Source organism: Megascapheus bottae, chromosome 9, assembly GCF_031878675.1.
Source record: "Megascapheus bottae isolate mThoBot1 chromosome 9, mThoBot2.hap1, whole genome shotgun sequence".
In the NCBI taxonomy this organism is placed as follows: domain Eukaryota; kingdom Metazoa; phylum Chordata; class Mammalia; order Rodentia; family Geomyidae; genus Megascapheus; species Megascapheus bottae.
In genome coordinates, this window is record NC_143517.1 from 53263709 (window position 1) to 53278633 (window position 14925).

Sequence of the window (14925 nt, forward strand, 5' to 3'; positions counted from 1 at the left end):
ATGATTATACATAGTGCCAACTAGCACTGGTAGGTCTACGCCTCACCAAGTCTATTATTCACTTCATTTATTGACTCATCCATTTACTTGTTCATCCACTTATTTAAAAAGAACTCTATTGAGAATTTACCCTGTTCTGGGCACTTTTGCTCTAGGTTCAAAAGACACCAGCAACTCACAGAGAAACCCAAATGCCCACCCATGAATTTACATTTTTTATTGGATGAGAAAGGATAGTAAATGTATCCATCTGTCTGTAATGAGAGCTACAAAACCAGAATCAAATAATGTTGTCCTTAATGTACTATGTTATCTCTCATCTTTTTTGCTGTCCCTTAGTTATCTCATATTGTTACAATATTTTACCTTGTTATCTGATATATTGTATATATGTGTATTTGGTTATTTGAAATTGGATAGGGAAGGGGGGAAAACAAGATGAGGGGTGGGGGTGGGGAAGGGAAATGGGGACAAAGACATGAGAAAGGGTATCAATGTTTGTGAAGTAATGCACCATCTACCTGGTGAATATAATGTAACCCTTCTATTAATTACACTAAAAATACATGGGAAAAAAAGAATCAAATAAGATTCTAAAAGGGACAAGAATCTTACCAATAAGGCTATATGAGTGGCTCTATTTCACAAACAAACTGTATAATTTGACCAAAGCCACTCAATCAGTGATAAAACAAGAATCTGCTGTATTTTGGTAATAACTGTGATAAACACAATAATGGTTATAGTAGTTACCATGTATGTACTTGGATAACCCCATTGTACAAGGGAAGAAAGGAAGGCTCTGAGGGATGATCTCATTTGATCAAGGCCACATTGTTAGTGGTAGAATAGAGATTTAAAAGCAGCCTGATTGGTTCAGAGCCCAGGGTCTTTCTAACCCACCCTGCTTTCTTCTTTGGGCTCTACTGGAAAATCTCACTAAAGTGGACGATCTCCAAGGACAGCAAATGCATCTTCATCATCTCCTAAATGATCTGCAGTATCAAGTATAAAAAGTATTCCTGGAGCAGCCTCAGTCCACAGACCACCAAAAATTTAATTAGCCAAAAAGAAAGATGCCAATTCTAACTTTTGGCTCTTCTCATCTTCCCTACAGTGGCTTGAAATGTCATTAGCACTCCAGGCAATACTACTCTTGAGTAGCAGAGGTCCAGATGATTGGAGAAGTTCGCACTGTAAATGCAACTTATTGGCACGATCCTACCCTTCCTGAAATGCCCGCGATCCCAACCAAACTTGTGCCCTGGGCAGTCATGTTTGTTTCTTCATTAGGCTTGCGTTTGTCTAGGAATAAAAGGAATCAACAAGTAGGAGGTACGTGCTCCGCATTGTAATGACAAATGAGATGGTATGGAGTAAAAGGAGCATTGTGGTGAAGCCGAAGACCATCAGGACTGTTGCCCTGCCCCAGCTCTAGTCTAACAAGGCTTTCCTCAACATGGCTCAGCACTGGTGCCCACAGCTGCACAAAAGAACTTTGCATTTTGCATTTACATGCACAGCATGGCTAACTCACAGTAAATAATCAGATGGTTCAAATGAAGGAATGCTTTTTCTTCTCATTTCTTGTTCAAGTTGTCAACAACTAAATACAAATATTTGAGAGCAAGTATAACTTTTTAAGCTTTAATAAAATAGACACAGTTCTTCAAAGTTTTAAAGGTTTATACTTGTGTTGCCACTTACCAGCTGCCTGAGTTCGGAAACTGTAAATGTGGAGGTTATTATTATGCTGTCAACTGTAATAAGGTAATATGTTTATTGATGTTATATGTTAATGTAATGGTATTACGTAATAATATAATATGCTAAGCCAACAAGATACAGAAAGGCAGTTACTACAGGATCTCATGCACATGTAGAATACAAAGGAAATAAAGTTCTAGCAGCTGAGAGTAAAACAGTGCTGACTAGGGGCTGAGATGGGAGACAATGGACATATACTAGTCACAAAGGACCAAGTTTCAATTAGACAGAAGAAGCACACCACAAGGACTAGTTAATACTAATGGAAAACAAAGGAAAGGGTGACTTGACCAAGATATATTTTAATCAAACCTGATTTATGGAATTGTAGTCCCTTTGTACAACTACTTAATAATAATTTTTTAAATGATTTACTTATCATACTCTCAAAAATGACTGAAACATTAGGTTTTAAAGGGGCCAGGGGTTTGGCCTAGTGGTAGAGTGCTTGCCTAGCATGCATGAAGACCTGGGTTCAATTCTTTGGTACCGCATACATAGAAAAAAAGCTGGAAGTAGTGCTGAGGCTAACGTGGTAGAGCTCTAGCCTTGAGAAAGCCCAAGGATAGTGCTCTGGCCCTGAGCTCAAGCCCAGGACAGGACAAAAAAAAGAGTTCCCATCACAAAAGGTAAAGATATAAGGGGATGCTAAGTTAATTAGATTGCTTTCCTTGTTACATGGTATGTGCCATTATTAATTGTACAATATAAATAATATACAATTTCTCAGTTTATCATTGAAATAAACAACTATGTAAATAATATACATAAGTAGATAAACTGTCAGATAAACTGACCAAAGGATAGACAACTTTATCCTGATTCTAGATCTGTGGTTCTCAAACTGTGATTCCCTGAGCTGGGTATGGTCGTATAGTGTAAACACTAAAGATTGTGAGTTTAAGACTAGCCTGCACTACATAGTGAAACGGCAGCAAAAATAAGAACACAACCAATGAAAGTGTGAATTCCTAGCAGTATTACCATTCCCTGGGAACAATGAGAAATAGCAACTCTGAGGGCAACAGTAGACATACTGAATCAGGAGGTGATGGTCTGGGGTCCTGCAATAGATGCTAAAACAATTCCTCCAGGTCATTTAGGCACACTTGAAGTGTGAGATCTACCAAATCAAACATTTCTTCCCATTCAAAAAAGTGCTCTTTGCTAAGAAATAAGATTCTAAGAGGGAAAAGAATCTCACCAATAAGATTAAGGAGTGATTCTATTTCAGAAATAGTTTGCATAATTTGCCCAAACCACTCAATCAGTGACAAAGCAACGATCTGCTGTATTTTGGAATTAACTATGACAAACACAATAATGGTTATAAGAATTACCATGTATGTACTTGGATAACCCCATTGTGCAAGGGAAGAAAGAAAGGTGTGTTTGTTTGTTTTGTTTTGCCAGTTCTGAACTCAGGGCCTGCGCATTGTCCTTGGGCTTTCTCAAAGCTAGAGCTCTAGCTCTTGAGCCACAGAAGCACTTCGGGGTTTTTTCTATGTATGTGGTACCAAGGAATTGAACCCAGGTCTTTGTGCATGCTAGGCAAACACTCTATCACTAGGGCAAACTCCCAGCCCAAGAAGGGTTGTTTTGAACAAGCCTTTTTCCTTTTGCTTTCTTTTAACCTTCAAGTGTGAAATACATAAAGACTCAAACAAAAAACAACAGGCTGACCTAGTGTCAGCATACAAGATTCCATGAAATCTATGCATGACCCCTGGAAAGCATGAAAAATCATCAAAACTAGTAAATTTCTGGTTCCAGCATGAGATGAACAATGCTCTCAAAGTGAGTTGAAAAATAAAATAGCCTTGCCAGGTGCAGTGGCTCACACCTGTAATCCCAGCTACTCAGGAGGCTGATATCTTAGGACTGAGGTTCAAAACCAGCCCGGGCATTAAAGTCTATGAGACTCTTATCTCCAATTAACCACCAGAAAACCAAAAGTGGATCTGTGGCTCAAGTGGTAGGGCGGTAGCCTTAAGCTAAAGATCTCAGGGACAGAACCAAGGTCCAGAATTCAAGTCCCAGGACCAAAAACAAAATAATAAAATAAAATAGCCAGGTGTTAGCGGCTCACAGTGATAATTATAGCTACTCAAGAAGCTGAGATTTACAATAAAATCATCAGCACAACTGTGTTCGAAGCAACACTATTCACCAGAGCCAGGATACAGAATTAGCCCAGATGCTTCAATGGATGAATGGATCAAGAAAATGTGACATATGTATATATAAAATAGAATTTTACTCATTCATTAGAAAAAAATGATATTGTATCATTTGTAAGAAAATCAAAAGATTTGGGGAAAAAAGTATACTAATTGAAGTAAGCCAGACCCAGAGAAGCAAAGGTTTGCATTGTTTCACTCATACTGGTAGCTGGAGTGTGCCTATAAAGCTATATATGTAAACGCACTGGGTGGTAAGCAAGGGCTTACATACGAATTAACTGAAGTGCAATAGATGCTATGGAAAGTTCAACAAGTATACATTTTGTGGAACGACTGAGCCAAAGTCCAACAAAATCAACATCAGGCAATAGGCACATGCAAGAAGGAGAGTGGGGTCAAAGGAGGGGGTATCCAATAAAAGGGGAAGGAGGGAAAATGCAGTGGAGAAATCATGTGTATACCAGCAATAAGGAAAGTGGGGGTTGGGTGAGAACATCGAGGAGTGACACTGTATTGTATTCATAAACTGCTTGGTTATATGGCCTCTCCTCTGTAAAACTACTTAAAGATGATTTTAAAAGCACTTGGGTAAATGTATAATATTCACGGTCTTTTAAAATATTGACATTGAAAAAGTATCAATATTTCATTCCCAATATTTTTTTAATATGTTTTTGCCAGTCCTAGGCTTGAACTCAGGGCCTGAGCACTGTCCTTGAACTTTCTCAAGGCTAGAGCACTACCACTTGACCCTCGGTACCACTTGTGGCTTTTTTCTATATATGTGGTACCGAGGAATCGAACCTAGGTCTTCGTGCATGCTCAGCAAGCACGCTACCACTAGGCCAAACTCCCGGCCCCATTTCCAATATTTTTATATGCTTGCAATATTTTTAGTATTTTCTTTTTTCCATTCATGTGGCTTGTGCTCAGGGCCTGAGTGCTGTCCCTGAGCTTTTTCACTCAATGCTAGTATTCTACCACTTTGAACCACAGCACTACTTCTGGTTTTCTGGCAGTTAATTGGAGACAAGAGTTGCATGGCCTTTCCTGCAAGACTGGCTTTGAACCTCAGTCCTCAGGTAGCAGACTCCTGAGTGGCTAGGATTAGAGGTGTGAGCCATCAGTTTTTGTTTTTATTTTTGTTTTTGTTTTAGTATTTTAAATACTGAAAAAGTTATTTATGATTTAATGGTATTCTCCATTTAGATTAAGAGTTAATTGACACTTGGGGGATTTGTTGTTGTTTTCTATGATGTTTTTGGCTAAATCTGGCAACTTTATCTATTTCTTACCATGGATCTACAATTTTGGAGCCAAGAGTTCAATAATTAGGATCACCCAACACAAGCAACATTTTGTTCTTTTTTGAAAGAAAAGAATTACATTATTATGGAATTATCCCCAAGGTTCAAAACTAATAAATCCCCTGGGTAGAAGCCACAGAAACACTCAGATCAACCAAGTATTCTGCACTTGTGGGTGCCAAGGGCAAGCTTAGGTCACCCAAGGAAAAAGTGCACTAATCTTGCATTTGCTTCTGTTCATTAAATTCAAGTAGCGTTCAGGAAAATGTTAGGTACCCCTCATCTTACTATATTGAATTAATATCTGAACAGTATTAACCATGGGAAAAAACTCAATTATTTTCCACATTCACATGTCCAAAATTTGTCAGTTGCATTTCTTTGTAATCAAAATTGGTACTGAGAAAGTCTATTTTGTCAGTAAGCAAAGCTTCTGAGTGGAGAAGAGTATTCTGTGTACATAAACAGAGAGGCTGAGATCAAAGATTTTTGATAAATACTAGAATAATCAAAGTGTAGGTGGACCATCAGACTTCAGATGTAGTTCAACTAATAAAAACCTAATAATAAAGCTAATAAAACCATGTTCCTGGGAGTTAGTAAAAAAAAAAAAAAAACAGAAAAGAGAATGAGGCTCAGCCTGACATAATCCATATCCTTTCAAACTTTAAAGAAGACTGTATTGACATATCCTTTAGTAGATGACTGAGAAATCAAAATAAAATGTAGGTAGGTAATCAGATAGATAGACAGACAGATAGAATTAAGGTATATCCAGGAAGTAGGGTTCAAACACACAAAAACTAGCAAGAATATTCCTTTTTGCAGCCTCCTCTCCATTAGACGCTAATTATAATCTTCTTGAGTGAGTGAAGAAATGTCCTAAATGTTACACCTATCATCTCTACATTTTGAATGCTATTGAGACTAATCCTACAATTTATGCTTGAGAACAAAATGATTAGGGTTTGCTAACTACTGTGCCATCTGCATAGGGCTCTACCATAACTTTTGCTAAACTTCCATATGTGAGTCACCCTCTCCCGGCCTTTTAATGTAAAATTCCTCAAAATGTATATATGGGAGAATTTGAGTTCATGTGATTTGAATGAAAATTAGGAAGCTGAATCAAGGATTTCCCTTTTTTTTTTGGTGGGTAATGGGGCTTGAACTCTTCAGCTCAAGACCCTTCCTATTTCCTAGAGGTTAATTAGAGATAGAGCGTCTCAGGTCCTTTTGTGTCCCAGCTGGCTTTGAACCTTGATCCTCAGATCTCAGCCTCCTGAGTAGCTAGGATTACAGACATGAGCCACTGCACTCAGCTAGGATTTCCTTTTTATTGTGAATTCCTCCTTGTCTCTTTACTTTCTCCAGCCACAGTCTTCTTTAAAAAAAAAAAAAACAAAACCACTGTATTCAGTATCAGAAGGTCCTTATCTGAATTTCAGCTCTATGCACATTTGAATTCAATTTCTACTTCTACACCCTGCACACATTTGAACAACTCTGTTTATCTTTGGCTTTATTTGTTTCTTTTTTATTACCTTTAAGCAGTTGTACAAGGGGATTTCAATTCAACATGTCAATCTATAAATATAACACATCTTCATTTGATCTCTTTGGATCATCATTTCTTTCTTTCTTTCTTCTTCTTCTTTTTTTTTTTTTTTTTTGCCAGTCCTGGGCTTGAGCTCAGAGACTGTCCTTGGGCTTTCTCAAGGCTAGAGCTCTACCACTTTGGCTTTTTTCTATGTATGTGGTACTGAGGAATTGAACCCAGGTCTCTGTGCATACTAGGCAAGCACTCTACCACTAGGCCAAACTCCCAGCCCCTGGATCACCATTTCTTACCTGTAAAGCAGAGATGTTATTAATGCTCATTCTCCTTCACTTTGGTTGAGGTTAAAAGAGGCCCTGGATATGAGAAAGCTTTGTAAATTGTAACCCACACAGCACTGTGTACAATTGCAGAAGCTGTATTGGGTGGAGAACAAAACAATGTTGTGTTGAGTGTGACCAGATGAGCACATGCTCAAGGCATTATGGTCTTAAGAAATGTGCATTAGTCATCTCCGGCTGTCATAACAAACTACCATAGACCTTGCTTTAAGCAACACTTTCTTGGCTCCCATTCTAAAGGCTAGAAATCCAAGGTCAGGGTGTCAGATTGTGAGGTTAGAGTCTTCTGAGGTCTCTAAAATCCATGACTTGTACAGAACTGTCTTTTCCCTGTGTCTCTCACTTCATCTTTCCTCCATGTATGTCTCAGTGTCCAATTTCCTCTTCCTGGGGCTTGAATTCTGGACCTGGATGCTGTCCCTGACCTTTAGTGCTCAAAGCTAACACTCTACCACTTGAGTCACTTATTGCATTAAAAAGTGACCTAACAAAGTTGGGAGCTAGAGGCTCATGTCTATAATCCTAACTACTCAGGAGGCTGAGATCTGAGAATCATGGTTCAAAACCAGCCTGGGTAGTAAGGTCCACTGAGCTCTTACCTTCAAAAAAACCACAAGTGTCTTTGTGGTTCAAAGCGGAATAATAGCCTAGAGCAAGAAAGCTCAGGACAGTGCCCGAGCCCTGAGATCAAGTCCCACAACAGATGCTTGTTTGTTTGTTTGTTTGTTTGTTTGCCAGTCGTGGGGCTTGAACTCAGGGCCTGAGCACTGTCCTTAGGCTTTCTCAAGACTAGAGCTCTACCACTTGAGTGACAGTACCACTTGCGACTTTTTGTATGTATGTGGTACCAAGGAATTGAACCTGGGTCTTTGTGCATGCTAGGCAAACACACTATTACTAGGCCAAACTCCTGGCACCTTGTTTCTTTGTTTTTAATGTGACCTAAGAGATTCATAATGTTTCCCATCAATGTCTTCTGAAAACATTGCATTCTGTAATGTTTTTGCTTGTCAGTGATTAAGCTGACCAGACATTTTCTTCTGAATGAGAATCAGTCAGTTCCCTCAAACTTTCCCCAAACACCAAATCACACAATCATATCCCTCTTCTAAAAGAATTATATTTTTGTTTGTTTGTTTCTTTGTTTTGTTGTTTTGCATATTTTGCCAGTCCCGGGGCTTGAACTCAGGGCCTGGGCACTGTCTCTGAGCTTCTTTTTTTCGAGGCTAGCACTCTACCACTTGAGTCACGCCGGCACTTCTGGCTTTTCCTGTTTATATGATACTGAGGAATGGAACCCAGGGTTGCATGCATGATTTAAGAGAAAGAAATGTTATACTTGTAATCCTAGTGACCTAGGAAACTAAAAGCACAAGAATCCTGGTTCAAAGCCAGTCTGCAGGGGAAAGGCTTATGAAATCCCTTCTTAACCCATCATTGGGTGTCACAGCATATATCTCTCATCCTAAGCTATGTGTGAGCTTGAGACCAGGAGGATCATGGTTCTAGGCCAGCCCAGGTTAAAAAGTCTCTGATACTCTATGGGAGAAAACTGGACATGGTCAGATGTGCCTTTCATGTGCCCATTACGATGGAAAGCCTAAAATAAGCAGATCACAATCCAGATCCAGGCACACATCAGGACAGAAAGTTGACACTTTATTAAAAAAAAATTAACTAGTGCAAACAGAGCTCAGTAATAGAGTACCTGTCCAGCAATCAAGAAGCCCTGAGTTGATGCCCCAAAGTTGATGAAGGAAGCAGTATTTAAGTTAGGACTTTCTGAAATTGTGTATTTTCACTGAGGTGCATAGGATATGCAGGGAGAGGCTATTCTTGATGTAGGAATGGTGTAGAAAACAAACTAGGAGAGAGATGCTGGGTCTACTCTGAGCGTAACAGTTGAACAGGGGAAATTCATGGAGATTCTATAAAGATAGATATCGGCAGATCAGGCAGGAAAATTAAACGAGGAAATGAACGATCATTAAATTTCCTGTTCACACTAAGACCTTTGTGCATATGAAAGAGACTGTTCTTCATAGCTCCTAGGAGAGAGCAGTCGTGGCTTACGACTGTCCTGGTAAACTAGTAACATGGCTATCCAACGCAAGCTGGATGGTCATGGCCTTTGAATGTGAAGCTCAGGTATTTGAACTTGATACAAAGAATTTTGAGATTGAAAGGAAATTGCAGTTGCCTGGAGCATGCCAAAGCCCTACTCCTGCCTCTCCATCTTTCCCAAGTATAGGAACCAAGTTAGTGCTTAAATTCTCAATGGCAAAGAACTCATAGCTGTTAAAAAAAAATACTGCATCACATTGAGGTATAATTTATCTTCTAGCATCTTCCACCCATTTGGCCAGTCCCTGCTCTCCCTAGATAAGCACAGTGCTAATCTCCCTTCTATATTAGAGCAAAAGATGGATAGATAGCAAGATGGGCAGCATAACCTCCATGTTTTCTTCCACATCCACCCTTCCTGAAGTTTGTCAGTATGCATTCTGTATCTCCCAATAGCTTTCTTTCTTCCTACCTACCTCCCACCGCCTAGGTACATCCCCTTTCTCCTCTTCCACATCCATCACCTCTCCAACCATTTATCCATACTGTCACCACAGCAATCTTTCCAAAACAAAAAAAGTGATTACAACAATGCCCTGCTTACAACATTCATTGGTTCTGCATTCTTCTAGGGCCTGGCTATAGCACCACTGCACAAACTTGTAGTCCCTGCTGCCACTCCAGTGGCATCCCTCTCATCCCCTGCCCCCTAAATTTCTTCTTTAAATTTCTTGTTCAGCCCTTGTGACTTTAGGCTATGGAACGCACTGTCACCTTTGCTTGGAAACCTTTTTCCCTCCACCACCTCCCCTTTGATCATCCCTACTCCACAGCTCAACAATTTCCTCTGAGAGGTTGATCCTTCTCCCTTTAAGTCTGAACTAATGTAGTTCTGTAGTGACCTAAGCTTTCCATATTAGAGTATGGCAATGAGTCAAGTCACCTGGTTTTTCACCTGTGACCTCTTCACATTAAAAACTCCACAGGATCAGATCTACCTTTTTTAGTATTACTGTCATGAACAGCTAGAAAGTATTTGACACATGGTAGATACTCAAAAACATAATAATAGTTAAGTTAGTGCGTAGTACTCAAACCTAAATACAGTTGTCTTAAATATCGTCTGGACAATACAGAATAAAATGACTTTTGCCATCTACATGCTATACTCTGGATTTCTTTTTCTTTTTCTTTTGTACTAGGTTTGAACCCAGGGCTTCATGCTTCACGCAGGTACTCTACTACTTGCCCCAAACATCCAATTACTTTTACTTGGGCTACTATTAAGGCAGACTGTCTTGCGTTCTGCTCAGGCCATTCTGGATCGCCATCCTCCTGTTCATGCTTCCCATCTTAACTGGGATAACAAGTGTGCACCATCATACCCAGCTTTTTCTATTGACATTGAGTCTGATAAGCTACTTTGCCTGGCAAAATGGTGGTAAACACAGTCTGTCTTTAATCCAAGCTACGTATAAACCCGTTGGTCCAAAAGGATGGTACCAGTTTGGGGCCTTCCTAAAATAAAGGTTTTGAATTCATGTTCATTAAGCATAGCTATGTTCCAAGTGCCTCCAGAAACCTTATGCTAATTTAAACTTCTAATATCCACTAGTGTGTATGTGTGTGTGTGTGTGTGTGTGTGTAGAAAATAGTCACTTTTACAGAAAGTCATACAAGTAGCAATTGCCAAAGTAGGAACATGAACCCAAGTCCTGGGATTTCAAGTTTCATGGTCATTAGCATACATTACACAGGGATCCTCTCAACACAGAAAACATGTGTGTTCTCCTACTCACCATAAACTCCCTTCTTCCTAATGTGTATTGGAATAATTAGACCTCTGATTAGAGATGTTTAAGTGGTTTATTAACAACTCAAGAGGATAAAGAGTAGACCTGGATAATCCCTTCTTAAAAAGTATATATTAAGTGCTATGTATTACAATCCTTTTACTGAAAAGAGTGTGCGTTCAAGAAGACCATGGTCACAAACAGTTTTTAGAACTACTTGATGTTTAAATCATCCCCTGGAGAATGTAATCAATAGCCTGTTTCAAAATGTACATCACTCTCTTCAGACAATCAGAACCACATTTCCTCATCTCAGGCCTTCCTGAGAAGGCCTTAGAGATTTCTCTCACTGATCTGTTTAGAGACATGTTAAGCAAAGACTCTTGGAAGCCTACCTAACAGGCTGTCAGTGCCTTCATCTCATGTCACAGCCTGTAGAGGATTGCCTTTGCAAAGTCAGCAGAGGCAAATTGTGGGGCAAGGGTGGGGGGGAGCTTTCATAAAGTTCATCTTGGCATAGGGCGAAGTTAGGGCAGATGCTAGAGCAATAAGAGACAACCCCCCCCCACCGAGCATGGAGAAGAGGATCAGAGGAGAAATTATTAGAATCAGACATTGAGAGCATTATTTGAAATAGTCTAAAGCTTTCCTGTTTTAAGTAAGTAGAAGATTGTGCCTTTTCCTGATAATCGTGATTGATATTTTGTTCTTTATCATATTGTGTCTCAGAAATTCTAGGTATGCTGCTATACCTCTATCATTTGAATCTATAGCAGAACATAATAGTCATTCATTAAAAATGTATAAAATTCACAAGAATTTGTAAAACATACCATTGACGTAAGCTCTAATAATACTAAGCTAAAAGATTCTCTATATGGATTACATTCCCTATTCTATATAATATGAATATAAAAGATTCTGAGATAACGAAGAGTTGATCTTGCTCTGAAGGAGTCTACAGACACTTGCCATGAAAAATTGTAAGTACTTTGACAGCAGGAGTAAAGTAAGTTCCAGGGGAGTGGGAGAGGGCTACTTAGCCTGTTCCAGAGGATGAGGAGCAGATGGTTGGGGTACTTTCCAAGAGAAAGTGGCTTTCATCTGAGTCTTTGAAAAGAAAAACATAGAAATTAGACTCTGATCTAAAAAAAATACTAGGAGCAAATCATATTTAGTAAAGCATTCAATACACTTCAGTTTGTATACATTGCAGAAAATTTGTGAGAAATGTGCAAAAAGTACAGCATAAAATGTGCACAGGGTGTGAATAATAAGATATAAGACTGAAGAGCAAGGTGAAAGGCAAGTTGTAGAAAATCTGAATATATCACCATTCCGTGTGTGTGTGTGTGTGTGCTCTGGTACTAGGACTAGAATTCATGCTCCCGCTCAGCTTTTTTGCTCACAGCTGGTATTCTATCACTTAAGTCGTGCCATCACTTATATTAGCATTCTTTGTAAAGAAAAAAATAGGCCAGGTGCCAATGGCTCATTCCTATAATCCTAGCTACTCAGGATGCTGAGATCTGAGAATTGTGGTTCAAAGCGAGCCCAGGCAGGAAAGTCAATGAGACTCTTATCTCCAGTTAAATACCAAAAAATCAGAAAGAGAGAGAGAGAGAGAGAGAGAGAGAGAGAGAGAGAGAGAGAGAGAGAGAGAGAGAGAGAGAGAGAGCACACTCCAGGTAATCTAGATAGGGCTTGGGGTCTTTGTCATGAGTGAAAGACAAGAAATCCTCTAGGACTAAAGGTGTTGTATAGGGCATACAAATGAAGACACTCCACATAAAAGGCTGCTGTCAAGGATACAATCAGCATAACCCAGAAAATTGAGAGACACCATCTCATACATATCCCGTGGTCAAAGCCATGGAGAATGGAAGAGGTTATCTGGGGAGACTTCAAAGTGACCAAAAAAGACAGTCAAGGAGGAAGCACCAGGGCACAGTAAGTGCATGAATAGAACTCCTTTCTTGGGGGCAGTAAGTCGGAACTTGGCAAGGCAGAAGACAATCAGGAAAGTGAGAATTTAAAATGGAGTTAAAAAAAATACCCAGGGGACAACCACCTACGTGGTTTTGTCACCAAGATCCTCTGAAGGACAGTAGGACAGTAGGTTGTCCTTCAGAACTGTGAGATGTCACCCACAGGGGATGTCATCCACTCTTCTGAGAAGGCTTAGGGGAAAGAGACAGAAAAATCTCACTAGGGAGAGGCAGAGGTATAGAAGTTCAATAAATACCTAGTGAAGAGAAGTATAGAAAACTTCTGCAACTACATAAACGAATACCAGAAAGGAGCCCCTCTCCATCCTGCTGAACGCTGGGAAGGTTTTGGGTTTCATTGACTTTATCAGTGAGAAATAGCTCTGTGTTTAAGCTGTTAAAATGAAACCAGAGTGTGCAAAACCCAGCAATCCCCAGAATCCCTCTGACCCACGAGCTAGCTCCACACCTGAAAACAGGCTGGCTCCTGTGCATTCTTACTCAGCGCACCCCCCCCCCACCTGCTCTGTTGCCCTTGGAGATTTCCAAGTCCAAAGAAAATGCATCCACAATCAACTTGGGAAGTCAGGCTGCCCGCTCCCACCCCTCAAATTAACCAGATCCATTTGGAAGGCTTCCTCAAATAGAAAAGTACAAAGGGCTGAGAGACTGGCTGCTCCAAACCAGGAGACCAGATGGGCTATTGGAGAGGGAGGGGGCTTCCTGGCTCAGAAAGATCCTTGCATTTCTTTGGGACAGATACAGGAGCCCAGAGAACATTACATAAACGGATGGCTTTTGACTTCTCCATGCTTTTTGCCAAGCCCTTGTCCAATAGGCGATAAACAAGAAGCCTAGCAGCCTGGCTGTCCCCAAAGGGCAGAGCTCACAATCCCCTGGGACTTAGGGCGAGCCCACTTGTCACAGCCGGGGATGGGGGGAGGCAGCCAAGACTGGAACACGGTCCCTCACTGCAAGTTCTACCACCCCTCCACCCCCCCACCCCCCGCTTCTGGAAATGAGATACTTATTTGCAAGCCCCAAACATTCTCTGGCAAGCACAAGTCGAAATTAGTTCAACTCCGTGTTTGCGCGTCTGGAAATCGCTCCAGCTGACTGCACCCGAGCTACAGTCCAACTGGGACCCCGTTCTGTAATCATTTCTCTGTCCCCCTCCCAAAAAAAGAACGCAGCAGCCTGGGCCCGGGACGTAGCCGTGGGGGATGGCCTGAGAAGGGCGCCTACCGTACCCAGTCGGCGGCGTGCGGGGCCATGGTGGGGCTTCTGGGTGCCTGCTGCGGCCGGGCGCTGGCAGGCGGACCGACGGACGCGGCCTGGGCTGCGGGCCGGGTCGGGGACCTGGGAGCTGTGCCCGGGGACGGAGGCTCTCGACTGCTCTTGTTTGCGCCGGGGCAGTTTGCTTTTGGGATTTCTCCAATGCAGATGTAGTCAGGGGGCCGCTAGCCCAGGGGACAGTGATTCCATTGGAAGCTGGCCTTTGACAAGACACACACATGACCTTTGGTTAAAATGGCTCTGGGGAAGGAAAAGTGTCCTAAGTCTGAAGACAGGGCCGGCAGCACAGCCGCGAACAGATCCACCCCCGACAGCGCCTGGTTAATTTTTCATCTTTCAAGGAGAGGCTCTGTGAGGGCTGGCGTGCCATCGCCCTGCGTTCCCCGGGAGTCTGGTCCCCCCCCTCCCCAGGGATTTTGAGGCACACGTTTCCTGTCGCGCTGGCTGCCAAGGTCCTGCAGCACAATCTCCAGGTTAAACTGGGGCGCCTCCCACACTCCGCAGGGAGGGCATTTCCACCATTGGAGGGGGAAAAAAATTCTAGAACTTGCTACGGTTTACAAAAAGGCTTTGCACAGTCGTGCTGTGGGTTTTTTTTTTTTTGTTTGTTTGTTTTTTGCCAGTCGTG

The 14925-nt window shown here is 41.3% G+C and overlaps 1 protein-coding gene across 2 annotated transcripts in view; it reads right to left on the minus strand.

The window, feature by feature from the left end:
* The window catches only part of Enpp2 (ectonucleotide pyrophosphatase/phosphodiesterase 2), a 109955-nt gene extending 95523 nt beyond the window's left edge, over positions 1-14432 (minus strand). The window contains exon 1 of one of the 2 annotated variants that reach the window (XM_090339313.1): positions 14252-14432. In XM_090339313.1, coding sequence (XP_090195439.1) covers positions 14252-14275 — 24 coding nt within the window. In that variant the 5' untranslated portion in view covers positions 14276-14432. Of the gene's footprint in view, positions 1-7108; positions 7154-14251 lie in introns of those variants that run through there. The other variant, XM_090339312.1, reaches the window with a different exon arrangement.
* Positions 14433-14925: the final 493 nt, after the last annotated feature.